The sequence below is a fragment of the Bos mutus genome, chromosome 19 (genome assembly GCF_027580195.1).
Source record: "Bos mutus isolate GX-2022 chromosome 19, NWIPB_WYAK_1.1, whole genome shotgun sequence".
Lineage (NCBI taxonomy): Eukaryota > Metazoa > Chordata > Mammalia > Artiodactyla > Bovidae > Bos > Bos mutus.
In genome coordinates this window covers 56,245,597-56,263,774 of record NC_091635.1, presented here as the reverse complement: position 1 = coordinate 56,263,774, position 18,178 = coordinate 56,245,597, and the positions used below count along the sequence as shown (strand labels likewise).

Here is an 18,178-nt window from a genome sequence, read left to right as displayed (position 1 = left end):
CCAGGAGAAAGGAGCAGTGACCCAACAACAGACTGAACCAGAGTTGCCTGTGAGTATCCAGGAGTGTCTGGCAGAGACATGAGTTGACAGTGGCCTGCTGTGGGGTCAGGAACACTGACAGCAACAGTCCTGGGAGCAACAATTCTGACCATCAACAGAAAACTGCATTAAAGATTTACCGAGCATGGCCCCGCCCATCAGAACAAGACCCTGATTCCCCCACAACCAGTCCCTCCCATCAGGAAGCTTCCACAAGCCTCTTATCCTTATCCATCAGAGGGCAGACAGAATGAAAAATGCAATCACAGAAAACTAATCAAACTGATCATGTGGTTTACAGCCTTGCCTAACTCAATAAAACTATGGGCCATGCCGTGTAGAGCCACCGAAGATGGATGGGTCATGGTGGAGAGTTCGTGGTCCGCTAGAGAAGGGAATGGCAAACCACTTCAGTGTCCTTACTTTGAGAACACCATGGACAGTAGAAAAGGCAAAAAGATATGACACTGAAAGATGAACTTCCCCAGTCAGTAGGTGCCCAATATGCTACTGGAGAAGAGTGGAGAAATAACTCCAGAAAGAATGAAGAGATGGAGGCAAAGTGAAAACAACACCAAACTATGGACGTGACTGGTGACGGAAGGAAAGTGAGATTCTGTAAAGAACAATATTGCGTAGGAACCTGGGATGTTAGGTCCATGAATTTAAATTGGAAGTGGTTTAACAGGAGATGGCAAGAGTGAACATTGACATTTTAGGATTCAGTGAACTAAAATGGATGGGAATCTGAAAATTTAACTCAGATGACCATTATATCTACTACTGTGGGCAAGAATCCCTTAGAAGAAATGGAGTAGCCATCATAGCCAACAAAAGAGTCCAAAATGCAGTACTTGGATGCAATCTCAAAAACCACAGAATGATTTCTATTCATTTCCAAAGCAAACCATTCAGCATCACAGTAATCCAAGTCTATGCCCCAACCAGTAATGGTGAAGAAGCTGAAGTTGAATGATCCTACGAAGACCTACAAGACCTTCTAGAACTAACACCCAAAATGATGTCCTTTTCATCAGAGAGGACTGGAATGCAAAAGTAGGAAGTCCAGAGATACCTGGAATTAACAGGCAAGTTTACCCTTGGAGTACAAAATGAAACAGGGCAAAGGCTACCAGAGTTTTGCCAAGAGAACGCATGGGTCATAGCAAACACCCTCTTCCAACAACTCAAGAGACAACTCTACACATGGACATCAGCAAATGGTCAATACTGAAATCAGATTAGTTATATTCTTTGTGGCCAAAGATGGAGAAACTCTATACAGTCAGCAAAAACAAGACCAGGAGCTGACTGTGGCTCAGATCATGAACTCCTTATTGCCAAATTCAGACTTAAATAGAAGAAAGTGGGGGAAACCACTAGACCATTCAGGTATGACCTAAATCAAATCCCTTATGATTATACAGTGGAAGTGAGAAATAGATTCAAGGGATTAGATCTGATAGAAAGAGTGCCTGAAGAACTATGAACAGAAGTTTGTGACATTGTACAGGAGACAGGGATCAAGACCATCCCCAAGAAAAAGAAATGCAAAAAGGCAAAATGGTTGTCTGAGGAGGCCTTACAAATAGCTGTGAAAAGAAGGGAAGTGAAAAGCAAAGGAGAAAGGGAAAGATATACCCATTTGAATGCAGAGTTCCAAAGAATAGCACGGAGAGATAAGAAAGCCTTCCTCAGTGATCAATGCAAAGAAATAGAGGAAAACCATAGAATGGGAAAGACTAGAAACCTCTTCAAGAAAATGAGAGATACCAAAGGAACATTTCATGCAAAGACAGACACAATATAGGACAGAAATAGTGTGGACCTAACAGAAGCAGAAGATATTAAGAAGAGGTGGCAAGAATACACAGAAGAATTGTACAAAAAAGATCTTCCTGACCCAGATAACCACGATGGTGTGATCACTCACCTAGAGCCAGACATCCTGGAGTGTGAATTCAAGTGGGCCTTAGGAAGCATCACTATGAACAAAGCTAGTGGAGGTGATGGAATTACAGCTGAACTATCTCAAATCCTAAAAGTTGATATTAAAGTGTTGCAGTCAGTATGCTAGCAAATGTGGAAAACTCAGCAGTGGCCACAGGACTGGAAAAGCTCAGTTTTCATTCCAATCCCAAAGAAAGGCAATGCCAAAGAATGTGCAAACTACCACACAATTGCCCTCATCTCACACGCTAGAAAAGTAATACTCAAAATTCTCTAAGAGAGGCTTCAACAGTATGTGAACTGAGGAGTTCCAGACGTTTAAGCTGGATTTAGGAAAGGCAGAGGAACCAGAGATCAAATTGCCAACATCCATTGGATCACATAAAAATCAGAAAAACATCTACTTCTTCTTTATTGATTATGCTAAAGCCTTTGACTGTGTGGATCACAACAAACTGGAAAATTCTTCAAGAGACGGGAATACCAGACCACATTACCTACCTCCGAAGAAACCGTATGCAGGTCAAGAAACAACAGTTAGAACCGGACATGGAGCAATGGACTGGTTCCAAATTGGGAAAGGAGTGCATCAAGGCTGTGTATTGTCACCCTGTTTATTTAACGTATATGCAGAGTACACCATGAGAAATGCCGGGCTGGATGAATCACAAGCTGTAATCAGTATTGCCCCTGGTGGTCTAGTGGTTAAGAATCCTGGTTTTCACCCAGGTTTAATTTCTGGGCAGGGAATTAAGATCTTGCTTCAAACCACTGCTCACTGCTGTCTCCCAGATCAGCAGAAGTTAAAAGTCTACGGCAGCAGGGGGTAGTCACAGTTCCATGCGCTAGTCATAGGTATGTGCTGACCCATGAGCCATTCTTGTCTGGTTCCTGGGTATCTACCTTGGTAGGGAATCCTGCCTTGTCCTTTGGAGCTTTGGTGCGGCCTCCACCTTGGCATTCAGAGGTGAATCCCTGCTCCCTGCAGCCATCTTATCCACCACCCTGATCTATTTTGATCATTTATTTCAGCCTCTGCATCCCCCTGGGGGTCCAGGAACTCTCAGATGTGGACCCTGCATCAAACTGGAGTCCATAGGTCTCCACAAGTCGGACCTCCCGGAAACCCTCCTGAGCCCTGGTTCCGGCTACCCAAGGGCCAGGGTTACAGGAGCTCTGGGCCCACCTGGGCAAAGATACTTGCATTTCCCCGGGGGTGAGTCATCCTATATTCCCTAACTGGGTGTTTCTAACCCCTGCTAAATGTCTTTGGTTCCATCCCACCCTCAACAACTGAGGTGTGACCTGGAGCTGAGGAGCAGAAACACCCACACCTCATACTCCCTGCCCTGTTTTCTCTCTCTCTAAGCCCCCTTCTCAGACTGCAAATGCATTTCCTCCCCTTCCTTCTGGGTGTCGAGTTCCCTTAAGGTCCTGTCTTCTTCCTTTGCTACTCTGTAGCTTTCCTCTCCATCTCAGGGGCCATATAGCCAAAGGGATTGGGGAAAGAAACATATTTATCAATAATGAAAATACATTGAGATGTATTTCAAAAATATTACAGTGAGGGCTTAGGGCTTGGTGGTGGGAAAGAGGAATCCTCTGAACATGAAAAGCGTGCTCCAAACTGTCTTCACCCTTCAGCTTCCTGTTCACTCCCATGGAGACCAGCTCCTGCCCTGGCAAAGCAAAATCTGTCCTAAGAGAGATGTCTCCTAAACCTTTCCCTCCTCCTTGTCCTTGTAAGCTTTCCTTTCTTCTCATCCTCCTTGTTTTTCTGTCATCATCTCCTCTCTATCTGGATTTGGTTTCCTGTATCATTCGCTCTTGGGAGCTATCCCTTGGAAAGAGGCCCCTGGGTTAGCAGAGGGAGGTCTGCTTGCTTTCTCCTCTTTGCTGAGGAAGCTGGCCTGATCCAGCTGCTCTGGCAACCAGTTTTCCAAGGAGAGCCGCCAAGCTTGTGGAGCCTCAGCACAGGGAGCTGGGACAGCATCTCCTGATGGAAAAGCCATTCCAGTGGCTTCCTTCAGAACCACATAGAAGGGCCAAGGCAGACCCCAGAGTTACTCACCAGCCTGAGGTGCTCAGCAAGCAATCCCCAGTGGCTCCATCAACAGCTCCCTTTGAATTTCAAAGGGAATTAGCCTACAACCTATTCAGGGCCAGCGTTGCATTCTTGATAGCACTCCAAACACACTACGTGCACATGCACGCATGTGCGTGCACGCACACACACACACACAATGCACACACATGGACACATCTCCCCTCCAGCTCTGTTGAAAAGCCTGGATTAATATAATGAAACTTCTTCTGCCTCATGAACTAAAATAACTCTGGCATCCCCTTCTGGATGGATTTTAATTAGGAAAGACACAGCATTTAAATTATGCTTATTACTTGCAGTTGCTTGTACAGGCTGTGCGCTTAGGAAAAGGCAATGGAAGTCATGTGAGCTGGAGTTTTTAATGGGATGGCTCTGGAAGGGGAAAAACAGGCCAAGAGCATTTTAAATCTTTCCTCCCCTTGTAGGCAGCCTGGCTGAGAAAAGAAGTCCAGGTTCTGATATCACCATCGTCATCACTAATATTCCTTGAGTGCCTCCTCCATGCCAGAATCCCAGCTAATAAGTATTTTATATGCATAATCTTATTTAGTCAAAAGAATTAGAATTTGACCAATAGAACTTATTAGAGGCCATTTCCAGGGGAGACCGGGGACAAACCTTAGCATGAATCAGGGATTCTTTTCCTCCCTGGAGCTGCCAGGTGCCTGTCACAGTATCTACTAAGAGTACATGTGTGATGAATCAATCAGCAATAAATACGTGACTGAATGTGGATGTGCTCAGGATGAATCAGATGCAGAACTGTGTGTGGGAATAGAGTTTAATCACTCCCTGGAGCTGAGGCCTGGTCGCAGACCTTGTTTTTGTGTAGACCAGACAGGCAGTGCATTATTCCATTAACTCCTCAGTGGATGGATAATGTGATGGTGGGGTTTAAAATTTGGAAGAACAGAGAGAATTTCTCTCCCCTTCCACTTTCCCCAAAAGGTCTATCGGTATCTCACAAGGGATAAACTTCCAGGCCACAATTATGATTTTAGGCAAATTGTTAATCTCACTTGATCCATTTCCTCAACTATAATGTGGCTGTCTGTGATGCTAACATCTACCTCAGGGAGTTTTCTGAAGATAATGAAAGACCAGATGTGTCGCTGAGGAATAGGGGCACCAGTGTATTAAATGGTGTTACCATCATTACTTATTCAATCACCCAACAAATATTTGATTATCTATTATGCATCCCCCATTCTAGATGCCTCTTCCTTTTTTCTTTCATTCTTCATGTACAAATGTGACAATTGGACCATAAAGAAGACTGAGCACCTAAGAATTGATGCTTTTGAACTGTGGTGCTGGAGAAGACTCTTGAGAGTTCCCTGGACTGCAAGGAGGTCCAACCAGTCAACCCTAAAGGAAATCAGCCCTGAATATTCATTGAAAAGACTGATGTTGAAGTTGAAGCACCAATATTTTGACCACCTGATGCAAAGAGCCAACTCATCGGTAAAGACCTTGATGCTGGGAGAGATTGAGGGCAGGAGGAGAAGGGGATGACAGACAATGAGACAGTTGGAAGGCATCACCTACTCAATGGACATGAGTCTGAAGAAACTCCAGGAGATGGTGAAGGACAGGGAAGCCTGGCGAGCTGCAGTTCATGGGGTTGCAAAGAGTCGGTCATGACTTAGCAACTCAGCAACAACAATTCTATATGCTGGGGGCACAACAGTGTATGGGACAGACAAGGCTCATTAGTGGGGCAGGGGAGACAGACAATAAACAAATAAAGTAGGTAATTTCAGATTACAGCAAATAGAGAATAAAAGAAAACAGTGAAAAGGCTGTGATGGAGTAGGGTAGGGAAACTTTAGTCAAAATCCTCAGGGAAGAGCTCTAACAAAAATTGCCTGTTAGGCTGGGATCTGAATCAAAAGAGGAAGAAACCAGTGTATATATGCCTGACTCCTTCACTGTTCACCTGAAACCATCACAACATTGTTAATCAGCTATACCCCAATACAAAATAAGATAAATTTTAAAATAAAGAGGAGGAAGAAACCATGTGACTGGTGAAGAGCAATTCAGTCAACAAAAACAGCACATACAAAGGCCCTGAGGCAGAAAGGACATTACAGCAATGCTGAGACAGGAGGTCAATGAGCTTGGTGAGTAAGAAGCAGGGATTCCAGGAGAGAGCTAGACGGGTAGACAGATGCCAGATCATGGGAGGACTTGGTAGAGTTTGGATTTTATTCTAAGTGCAGTGAAAATATTTGGAAAATTTTAGTAGAGGAGTGGTGTGTTCTGATTTACATTTTAAAAGATCCCTCTGGCTGTCACATGGAGAATGAATTAGAACGAGACATATGTGGAAGTTAAGTGGAATAGTCGAGGGCAGAGGTGATGGTAGCTGGACTGGGGGGCAGCAACATGATGGAAAAGCCTGGACCCAGGCAGTAAGGGAACTGAGCCTAGAGCCCTGCCTGCTACAGTACCTGCCCCTCTGGCCCGCTGTGTGCCAATAGAAACAGTCCTGCTTTTCTTTTGTTTTAAGCAGATTTCCCATTTAACAGAGATTCCTGAAGAGCCAGGAGGTCCCTGGGAACTGCTAAGGTCTACACCCGAGGGAGATCTACGTGCTGATGTGATATACATTGCTAAGCATCTCCGCAGTTCATCCTCCTACAGTGCTGGCCCCGAAAGGGCTGGGACGCCCCGGGAAGGGCAGGAAAAGAGGGGCGAATGGGATCTTGGGGCTCCTGCAGAGTAGGTGGCTTCTCATCCAGAAAGCGCAGGTCTGAGGTTACAACCTGTTCCCATATAAGGGCAGCTAGCTTGCTGGCAGCAAGAGAGACCATGTGGGGGGTGTTGGGGGACAGCAGTGGGCGACCCTGGCCTCCGGTGCTGGCTGGGAGCACGCCCTTCACCCTTTACTGAAGGGCTCTTCCTTTGCAGCACTTCACATCCTCCAGATGTGAGAAGGAATGGCTGCAACACTCTGGGGGGCCTTGTCTCTCAGTGCCCTGGGTTAAATGCCACCCTGAGTTTTAGACATCGTAATTCTTTGTTCATGGGTCCTTCTCCCTCATGGGAGAGTAGTCTCACTGCTGCTGCTGCTGCTAAGTCACTTCAGTCATGTCCAACTCTGTGCAACCCCATAGATGGAAGCCCACCAGGCTCCCTGGTCCCTGGAATTCTCCAGGCAAGAACACTGCAGTGGGTTGCCATGTCCTTCTCCAATGCATAAAAGTGAAAAGTGAAAGTGAAGTCATTTAGTCATGTCCGACCCTCAGCGACCCCATGGACTGCAGCCCTCCAGGCTCCTCCAGTGGGGTGCCATTGCCCTCTCTGAGTTTCTCTGAAAGGTATCCTTGGACCACAGCGAAGGAACTGGTAGGCCACCAGCAAAAACTGCCTAAGAGTTAAATCCTGGAAGCACAGAACTGTTATTGTCTCAAGCTGGATGGTAAGAATTTGTAAATCTTAAGTCCAGGGATTCTCAGCCATTGTCTGTCACAGACTCTTTTGAGAAAACAATGACATCCATGGACCCTTCCCCGCCCCTCGCCCAAATTTACACATAAATTTTTTTAATATGCAATTTTTTTAAACAGGTGGGAAATGACTTATCCAAAGCCACCAAACTTTTCTGTGCCGGTTGTACCCAGAAGCCCAGATGTCTTGATCGCCTACCCCGTGCACTCTGCCACATGTGGACTCTGCCACCGATGTCACGGGGAGGGTACAAAGATAACGATCAGAACCATTCCAAGAACTGGCCCTGGGCAGAGTTCTCAGAATGCAGCTGATGCAGAGATAGGCTGCCTGGGGCTGCCTGATCACCTGGGCCTGTCCCGGGCAGGCCGGAGGAGCCCAGAGGGTATCGGAGTCCAGAAAACAAGTGACTGCTTAGTTGTCTCTGAAAGCAAGGCAACGATACCAGGTGTGTGTTCAGGAACCCAAACCTAATCATAACCCCCCATGAACTCATTTCAACCTCCGGGTACAAACACCTAGGACCCCCAGAGCTCCACCCTTGCCTACAGGCGCATTTAAGAGGGAGTCACTGAGCACAGCCGGGCTGGGGTGCCCCTCAGAGCCTGCCCCCTGCGTGGCTGAAGCCGGAAACACACGTCTGCCGGGCGTACCCCCGACTCCCGCTTCCTGAGAGAGAAGGAGAAACAGCATGTGCTGGAAGCTATGAAGCCAGAGGAGAAACAGAGGGGACGTCGGAAGACGAAGAGGCGATGGCTTCCCTCCTCTGGGGCTTTTCCGCCTAAAAGCGCTGTCTTAAGGCCACGTCACAGAGCCCCCAGCACAGGTTGTAATGACTGAGGAGACCTGGAGGGGAAAAAATAAAGGAACGTTCTCAGTAACCATCCTGACCATTTTCTTCCTTCAAGAGCCATAAGGCTGGGTCCTAAGGAAAATAGAACAAAACACTCAAAAAAAAAAAAAAAAAAAAAAGACAGCTAACTTCCCTCTGAGGACGGTCTTTAAGCACCAGAGGTCCGGTAAGGCAGGACCGCACGCGGAAGCCGCCGTGTGGACAGGCCCGCCGCGGCCTCCCCGGCTGCACGCCCTGTGCCTTCCCGCGGAGGGCAGCGCGGCCCGCGCAGGCCCTGCGGCGCAGGAGGCCCCAGGCTGCCGCCCTCCCCTCGTGGACCGGCTCCCCTGCCTCACCCTTCGTCAGCCCGCCAGGCTCCTGACAAACCCCATTCTGTCTTGTTCAGCTCAGATGTTACCCTTTCCATGTTGCTTTTATTCTCGGACCCACTCTTTCCTCTGCGGAAGACGAGGCCGCCTAACATTATGTGCCTGTTGTGTAGCCACCGTGTGCGACATACAGTCTCTTGAGTCTCAGATCTAGGAATAGCTGGACTGCTTCAGAACTCCTCTGCGTTTAGCTTGGCGCTCTGAGTCATAACTAACCATATTTCTTTTCTTTACCGCTTTGGATGCTGAGAATCTTAAAGCCGAATTTGTGCCCCCATCACTAGCAATTATACAGACTCTTAAGATGGGATCCAAAATTCTAAACTTGTTTCCTGCTTTAACCTATCCTTGATTTTAAAATGTATTATAAAAGAAAAGGTCATTATGTTAATTTTTATTTTGAGTAGGTAAATTCAAATCCTATCTGAAATGGGACATGATACAAAGAAAAAGTTACAAGTATTATATATACCTTTTGTGTGTGTGTGTGTGATTGGCATGATAATCTTGCAAGTTGCAAGGCAAGTGGAGCTCAAAGAGTTTACATCACTTATTCAAGATAAGAGCTAGGTGTCAAATCAACATCTGACTGATTTCAGAGTTCAAGCCTTTGACAGTCAAATTGCCTATACAGGCAGGCTTGCTTATTTTGTACCAGGCTTTGTGCGGCTTATCCTCAGAATATTATCTCATTTATCCTGACAACCATCCTACAAAACAGCCACAATGATTACAAACGTTTAAGAGATGAAGAAATTGAGGCTCAGAGAGGTCAAATATTTGTCCAAAGGTTCTCCGCATGCTAAGATTCAAATTCAAACGCCTGAACTTGGAATCTCTGCACTTTTTTCAGGTTCTATAACTTACAATAGAGATAAACATATAAAAAGGCTTCCCAGGGGGCACTAGTGGTAAACAACCTGCCTGCTAATGCAGGAGACACAAGAGACACAGATTCGATCCCTGTGTCGGGAAGATCCCCTGAAGGAGGGCTTGGCAACCCTCCTGCCCAGAGGATCCCATGGACAGAGGAGCCTGGAGGGCTACAGTCCATAAGGTCACAAAGAGTCGGACGTGACTGAAGCGACTTAGCACGCACGCAAACATATAAAACGCCAGACTCCTAATTGTTTGACTTATTTGGAATGCCCAACTGCCTGATTAAATCACAAAGGCTTATCCGCTGACAAATCCTAGTGGAGAAATGGGTGTCTGGGTAGAAGTAGGTATTTCTGAGTTTCACAGTTCTTCATGGAGCAGATGGATCAGAAACACAAAGTCTGTGTGCAATACTGGATTTTAAATACCAGCCTGAGCACTGACAGAGGAAGATACCTCGCACCCAAGGGGTGGAAATGAAAGCCTTTGGAAAGGGCAGTGCTGCTCACAGGCGCCATCTGGCAGTAGAGGTGAGAAATTGCTCCCAGAAAGAAACCCACACACAAAATGGAATTCCCCCAAAGTATGAAGTAGTCATGCATGGACCTGAGAGTTGGACCAAAAAGAAGGCTGAGTGCTGAAGAATCGATGTATTTGAACTGTGGTGTTGGAAAAGACTCTAGAGAGTCCCTTGGATAGCAAGGAGATCCAACCAGTCAATCCTAGAGGAAATCAGTCTGGAATATTCACTGGAAGGGCTGATGTTGAAGCTGAAACTCCAATACTTTGGCCACCTGATGGGAAGAACCAACTCATTGGGAAAAGACCCTGATGCTGGGAAAGATTGAAGGCAGGAGGAGAAGGGGACGGCAGAGGATGAGATGGCTGGATGGCATCACCAACTCAATGGACATGAGTTTGAGCAAACTCTGGGACGTAGTGAAGGACGGGGAGGCCTGGCGTGCTGCAGTCCACGGGGCTGCAAAGAGTCGGACACGCCTGAGTGACTGAACAACAATGAAGTATAATGCATTGGGCCTCTTATGTTTTGAGTGCATAATGTACATATTTTTCTATGTACATAATGTACATATTTTCTACATACCTATCCTTAGGGAGATATGATTACCTTTGTTTTATAAATGAGAATTTTGAAACTCAAAGGTACTAAGTATCTTGCCTTAAGAAGCTTGACCACAGTTTGCAGAGCCTCCCTCAACCTCTGTTTCCTCTGGACCAGGCAAACTCTCAGAAGTTCCTCAGGCCTCCTGCCTTCTCTAGTCCTTCTCAGCTGGAATCACAGGTGGTCTACACTCCACCTTAAGCTGTTTGTCCAGGCAGGAACCACATTAGCGGGAGGATCAATAGGGCTGGTGTCCCCCTTGCCTACAGTTGCCTGATTCACAGCACAGAACTCCTGGCCCGGGGACTGTCAGACGCTCCACCCTGAATTGCAGGGCGTTGTTACCCCATGCTACACTCAACAGCTCCCCTCCCAGGGAGTGGGCGATGCTGGATTCTCCTCTTTTTGTCCACTAATCATTGACGAGGTGCCCTCAGGATTACAGAGAAAAAGAAAAAATGTATCCTCATCCTCTCCTCTCTCCTCCTTCTATCCTGAACTCCACCACAGCCCTGAATGTGGCTGGGAACTCTGGTCTCATTGACCCCCACGACACCACCCCGGGAGCTGTTGAGCAGCGGCCCAGGCTAGGCCACACAGGAACCAGCCTCTGCAGCGAGACCGCTTCCCCAGACCACCCCTCCCGGCCCCGCCTCACCCGGGAACTGCTGAGGCTGCAGATGAATTCTTCCTCGTCATTGTCCTCTGGAAAATATGTGCAGAGATGAAAACAAGGCTAGAAACTTGAGGGCAGACCTATGTTGCCTCAATTTTCGAAAAGAGACAGTGATGACTCGTTGATATTTCACAAAGTATAACATCCTTTAGAAACAAAGGATGTGTGAACAGTAAAGAAATAGTGAAGCATGAGAGCCGGAAACATTTGCTGTGAATAAATCATGTAAAATTAGCCAACTTACCTTTTGAGAAAAAAGTTGTCTTACTGGTAGATTTTGTCATGCCAGTGGCACAGTTTGGAAACACAAGGATTCCAAAAATTTTAATGGAGGACAAGTCCCCCCGGAGGGGTACCCAGTGAAATACAAAAAGGCTGGTCGGTGCTGTGACTCAGCCAAGTGAATTAAATGAAACCAAGAAGCATCCTTACTGATGCAGGATTCACAGTTATTTGACATGCTGGATCAACAGCAATAAAGAAAAATGGAATTTAATTAGTGGAAATGAAAAGTCTTAGGCCTCCTTAAAAACAACTAAAGGAACCTGTTCCTAGCTACTACAGGAAGGAGTAGCCAGCAGCTCATGACAAAAGATCGAGGCTTTTGACCACCACAAGCCAAGTGTAAGTGAGACTGTGATGCCATTGCTTAGAAAGTCCTGCAGCCAGGCTTCCAGTTTGCACAACGGCAGAGTGGAGACTTGCGAAAATCTGCTTTTCCACAAAGCAGGAAGAACACTGAATCAGTGTTTTTAGAACTATGGAAATGAACAAAAGTCTTGCAACAATCCAAGGAATATTTATTCAGGGAAAATGTCTGGCTCTCATCAAAAACGTGCTTTGTGCATTTAAACTTGTCCTATTCCTGTGTCCCTCATATTTATATGAATATATATGTATATGTTTCTCTGGAGGAGGAAATGCAGTATTCTTGCTTGGAGAATTCCATGGACAGAGGGGCCTGGCGGGCCACAGTCCATGGGGTCGCAAAGAGTCGGACACGACTGAGCGACTCTCAGTCATATGTACATATCTAGATATATATACCGGAGAAGGCGATGGCACCCCAATCCAGTACTCTTGCCTGGAAAATCCCATGGACAGAGGAGCCTGGTAGGCTATAGTCCATAGGGTTGCAAAGAGTCCAACACGACTGAGCAACTTCACTTTCACTTTTTACTTTCATGCATTGGAGAAGGAAACGGCAACCCACTCCATTGTTCTTGCCTGGAGAACCCCAGGGACCAGGGAGCCTGGTGGGCTGCCGTCTATGGGGTCACACAGAGTCGGACACGACTGAAGTGACTTAGCAGCAGCAGCAGATATATATACATGTATATGATCTTAGCAATGCCCCTGGTACATAACCATCACTTAATAAATATTAGCCTAAAGATAATGCTTCCTTCTTTTTCCCCTTCCTATAATTGTTGTGCCTCCAAATATGTATGCATATCTGTCTGTGCATATACACAGTATATAATACCATACATAGCATATATGTATGTACACAGTACTTACACAGTATAGTAGTTTTGCGTACATATATGATCAGTTGCTAGATCCCCTTCATTTTTCTTTCCTAGTTTTCATAGGAGCTAGAAAATCCTGGCAGAAGTAGTGGCCTCCTAGTCCATGCTGCTGCTGCTGCTAAGTTGCCTCAGTCGTGTCTGACTCTGTGCGACCCCATAGAGGGCAGCCCACCAGGCTTCCCCGTCCCTGGGATTTTTCCAGGCAAGCACACTGGAGTGGGTTGCCATTTCCTCCTCCAATGCATGAAAGTGAAAAGTGAAAGTGAAGTCATTCAGTCGTGTCTGACTCTTAGAGACCCCATGGACTGCAGCCTACCAGCCTCCTCCGTCCATGGGATTTTCCAGGCAAGAGTACTGGAGTGGGTTGCCATTAGGGCTCCCATGTACAGGGCTGGGGCAGGCTAGGTTGTCTCCGGGAAGTGAGACAAATGTGAATTATAACTCAGGACAAGAAGCAAGATTAACACAAAAGTATGGCTCAGACCCTGAGCCTGTGCTGGTGTAAGACAAGGGGCAGAACACGAGGGGGGCAGAAGAAGTGGGGCAAGCGGGAAGAAGAGGATGAGGGGCCCAGGCTGCAGGGGGCTCAAGAAGGCTGCAGGTAGTGCCCCTCCACCCCCCTGCGCACCCTCCCCGGCATCCTTCACCCTGAATCTCCACCTACTCACTCTGCTCTCTGGACCACTGAAGGGGCTTGCAAATTGTGCTACCCAGAGGTACACCCAAGGGTCTCCCAACATTTAATTTTAAAAATTGTGGCCAGTTTACTGTTTGGGGGCTGCAAGAAGGTAAGAAAGAGGCATGGTAGGTGAAGACCTGGGTCCCACACTCGTGTTTCAGCAAGAACATCAGCTTCATTTTCACTTCTCTTAACTACTGGAGTTTCTCTTAAAATTTAGCTTTGTTAAGAGTTTTCACTGCAACAGTGTTTGGCTTCTCATTGGTCTGCTGCAACATTGCCTGGGCATCTCTGACTTTTGCCACTCTTTTTCCCTGCACTCTGCTCTAAATAAATCATGCCAAGTGCTTCTTCATTAAGGTACCTACTTCCTGCTCCAAAATATCTGTTGACTTTGTATTATTCTCTGAGCAAATCAAACCCCCAGCTGAGCCCCTGGGCCCTCTTCAACCAGAATGAAAGGAATCTGATGCTATTGAGAACCCTTAGTGCTTGGCAGGCACTCAATACGTAAACACCAACTTATGATATTTGATTGTAATTCAAGGGAACTTTGCATCCTCCCAACTTCTAGAACAGGACCTTGCACAAGGGCTTTCACAGCACTTCCTTGTACACAGCTCAGTTTCCATGGGGAAGCAACTGGGCGATGTTTAGGAAGATTCTGAATTTATACCTTCTGCAGAAAATGATGTGGTAATGTTTAGAAAGTGCCTTAAAATTTCGCCTTCTGTTGTCTGGAAAAATACCTGCTTCTGGCTGGTCCTCGATGGAACTGTTGGGATGACCTAACTGAATCCCTGGAGTGGCTCATCACTACACCTGGCTCTTGGTGCCCCCTTGTGGCGATCTGTTGCCATGCAGCGTTCAACCAGAGAAGGGAGAGCTGTTCTTTAGCGGGTGTTGAACTCTGAGAGGACCACCACGGGAGAATTAGCTCCTTTATCCTCACCGCGCTCCTCTGAGGTTGCTGCCGTTGGTTTCATAACTTATTCTAAGTACCATACCTAATAAGTGGCAGAATAGAAATTTGGACCCAAGCTGTTAGACCAGGGCTTGTGCTCCTGACAGCTATGCTAACATGCCAAGAGACATTAGGGGAGGCATATAGTGGATGAATTAAGAGATAGACTTTCTGGAATAATGGAGTATAAAGCTTGGCAGGCTTTCCCCCAAACAAAATAACAACTGAACTGAGGATATTATTTAAAACAGTCATCACTGAAAGCCTCTGGAAAGATGCCCTATGGGGATATAGCAAAAGAGAAACATTTGTTCAAGAAAATCTAAAGTATCTCAATAAAAACAGTGAAAATCTGTGGTGTGTGAGCCCCACTCTGCTCCACTGCTCTCCCCACTAGCTCCAAGTTTTGGAAGTTCTGCCCAGGGCACGTGTAGCCAAACCCTCCATTTCTCCTGAGACCTGGGTCTGGGGCTGCGGTTTGACCCCAGAGGAGGCAAGAGGCTGCTGTTTCTCAGCTTCCAGCCCCATTTTGCAGAAGTTGCATTCCAGAGAGTCATACCAAGAGGACTAGGTCTCCCTCTCCTCATCTAGCCACACCTGTGGGGCAGAAGCTCTTCCCCAGGCAAGTTGAGGGTCCCAGGGCCCTGGTTGCCCACACTTGCAGGGCAGAGATGATATGAGTGTCCACACCGCCTCCCACAGAATACACTCTTTAAGCAAGGGCATCCCTTTGGGAGAGAGGCTCTCTGGCCCAGCTTCAGTGCACTGGTACCACTCATCTGAATCTAGCGGGACAGGCAGGCCACAAGAAGGAACAGCTCCACAATTCTGAATTTATTTGGAATAAAGAGTGGAGAGCTTCCTGCCTAAAAGCATTGCTGAAAATACCCGTGATCTTCATGGAGAACAACGGGAGAGACTGTTATCTGCGGGATACAGGCAAAATGGTGGACCAGGCAGAAGCCTAATCGAGAGAACCAGGGACAGAGAAGCCCAGCAGAGCACCCCACTGGTCACAGCCGGCTCTGGGGGTCACGCTGCCCGCCTTGGGAACCGTTAGAGCAGGGCGAGGACAGAGGCGTCACCGGGACGCGGAGAGGAGAGGTTCCAAAGTGGTGAGTGTGGGCGGCGGGCCGGAGGGGGAAGTCTGCCACGTGGAAAGGAGGCCTGGAGACCGACTGCTCCTCTGAGCTAAGCAAGAGGGGTGAAGGGAAGGGTGTGGAGCTCGGGGGGCGTAGTGTCACTGGTTTGTAAGATTTTAAAGTGGGGGCTCTTCCGTCCTTTGTGTGTAGACAGGATTGTGTGTGAGCCAGGTAAGAAAGGGCAATTCATGACATGTGATGTAGAAGGGGTGTGGCCTTGGAGTGAAGAAACCCAGGCACATGGAAAGGACGGCCTTTCAGAGGAGGAAGCGCAGGACGACGACGAGGAGGAGGGTGCCTGCTTTCCTGGACCAGACAGAAAAGAAGCTGGATGCAGACACAGGACGATGTCCCGCGTGGTCAAGGAAAGACGGGCGCACTTCCACGTGATGCCCTGGATTTTAACCAGGAAAATATAGAGATAAGCCGGGGAAATCTGAGGCGTGAACAAAAGGGGTGGGGTCAAGCGGATCGAGAGAGAGCGTGGGAATCCCTGGCAGCACAGTGTACCCAGCTGAAGTCAGTTACTCAGCTCTTCATTTAAATTGACAATTGGCTTCAATCCGTGGCCTTCTGTGGCTATTCCTGGAAAAGTTGGTGTATAGAAACTGCTCCACCTGTGAGGTGTGTGTGATGAGAGGAAGGAAGGGTAAGAGAGACAGTGGCGGGGGAGTGACGGAATGATCCATGAACTGTAAGTGAGGGAGACTGAAGTGATATCAAGAAAAGAAAAAATTAGTCAGTTCAGTTCAGTTCAGTCGCTCAGTCATCTCTGACTCTTTGCGACCCCATGGGCCACAGCACACCAGGCTTTCCTGTCCATCACCAACTCCCGGAGTTCACTCAAACTCATGTCCATCATGTCGGTGATGCCATCCAACCATCTCATCCTCTGTCGTCCCCTTCTCCTCCTGCCCTCAATCTTTCTCAGCATCAGGGTCTTTTCAAATGAATCCATTCTTCCTATCAGGTAGCCAAAGTATTGGAGCTTCAGCTTCAGCATCAGTCCTTGCAATGAATATTCAGGACTTATCTCCTTTAGGATGGACTGGTTGGATCTCCTTGCTGTCCAAGGGACTCTCAAGAGTCTTCTCCAACACCACAGTTCAAAAGCATCAATTCTTCAGAGCTCAGTTTTCTTTATGGTTCAAATCTCACATCCATACATGACTAACAGAAAAACCATAGCTTTGACTAGATGGACCTTTGTTGGCAAAGTAATGTCTCTGCTTTTTAATATGCTGTCTAGGTTGGTTATAGCTTTTCTTCCAAGGAGCAAGCATCTTTTAATTTCATGGCTGCAGTCACCATCTGCAGTGGTTTTGGAGCCCAAGAAAATAAAGTACCACTGTTTACATTGTTTCCCCATCCATTTGCCATGAAATGATGGGACTGGATGCCATGATCTTTGTTGTTTGAATGTTGAGTTTTAAGCCAACTTTTTCACTTTCCTCTTTCACTTTCCTCAAGAGGCCCTTTAGTTCTTCTTCACTTTCTTCCATAAGGGTGGTGTCATCTGCATATCTGAGGTTATTGATGTTTCTCCCAGGAATCTTGATTCCAGCTTGTGCTTCATCTAGCCCGGCATTTTGCATGATATACTCTGCTTATACGTTAAATAAGTAGGGTGGTAATATATAGCCTTGATGTACTCTTTGTCTAACTCAATGAAACTATGAGCCATGCTGTGTAGGGCCACCCAAAATGGACAGATGGGTCATGGTGGAGAGTTTTGACAAAGCCTGGTCCACTGGAGAAGGGAATAGCAAACCACTTCAGTGGTTTTGAGAACCTTGAGAACTCCAAGAACAGTATGAAAAGGCAAAACATAAAAGTTGGAAGAATAGATTGGAGGTCTCCATGAGGCTGAAGAATTCCATGAGGCAAGACAGGAAGATGTGGTCCATAAATCAGATCATCAGGTACTTGGAGACAAAGTCCGTGGTGGATCTCAGGCTCCTAGGCTGTCGGCGCTGCTACGGAAGGTCGGGGAGCTCAGTCCCTGAGCTGAGTCCCTGGACCAGGAGACAAAGCCCGTGGATAACGGGCTAGAATCTGGAGGTAATGTAACCACAGAGCAAGAGGAAAGAAGGCAACAGAAGGCAGCAGGAGCCCCAAGGGAGCTGGGTTTGCTGTTGCTATTGTATGTTTTTTTGTTGTTTGTTTAACACCGAGGTAGAGGAATAACTTTTGGAAGCAGCAAGGACCCACGTGGAGGACCGTTCTCCCATCAGACCCTGAGCTGCGGGAGAATGAGGGGCACATACTGGCTGGGGTCTCAACTCTGGCAGAGAGGTGAGGGAATTCTCAGAGGAGTGTCTGAGGATGGATGAGTCTGCTGATCACTCAGTGGAAGTTCTTGGTGGCAGAGTTAAGGGTTGGAGGGAGAGGAGGAGTTAAGGGTTGGCTG

The 18,178-nt window shown here is 47.1% G+C and overlaps 1 protein-coding gene across 5 annotated transcripts in view; it reads right to left on the bottom strand.

Moving 5' to 3' along the window:
• MMD (monocyte to macrophage differentiation associated) overlaps positions 1-18,178 on the bottom strand; it is an 81,396-nt gene that overhangs the window by 1,477 nt on the left and 61,741 nt on the right. For 2 of the 5 annotated variants that reach the window (XR_011461309.1, XR_011461312.1), the window contains one exon: positions 8,206-8,398. The exons of 2 other annotated variants lie outside the window; for them this stretch is intronic. Coding sequence is in view for 1 of the 3 variants with exons in the window: in XM_070357289.1 (XP_070213390.1) it covers positions 8,348-8,398 (51 nt within the window). In the remaining 2 variants the exon portion in view is untranslated. Of the gene's footprint in view, positions 1-7,654; positions 8,399-18,178 lie in introns of those variants that run through there. One more of the 5 variants, XM_070357289.1, reaches the window with a different exon arrangement.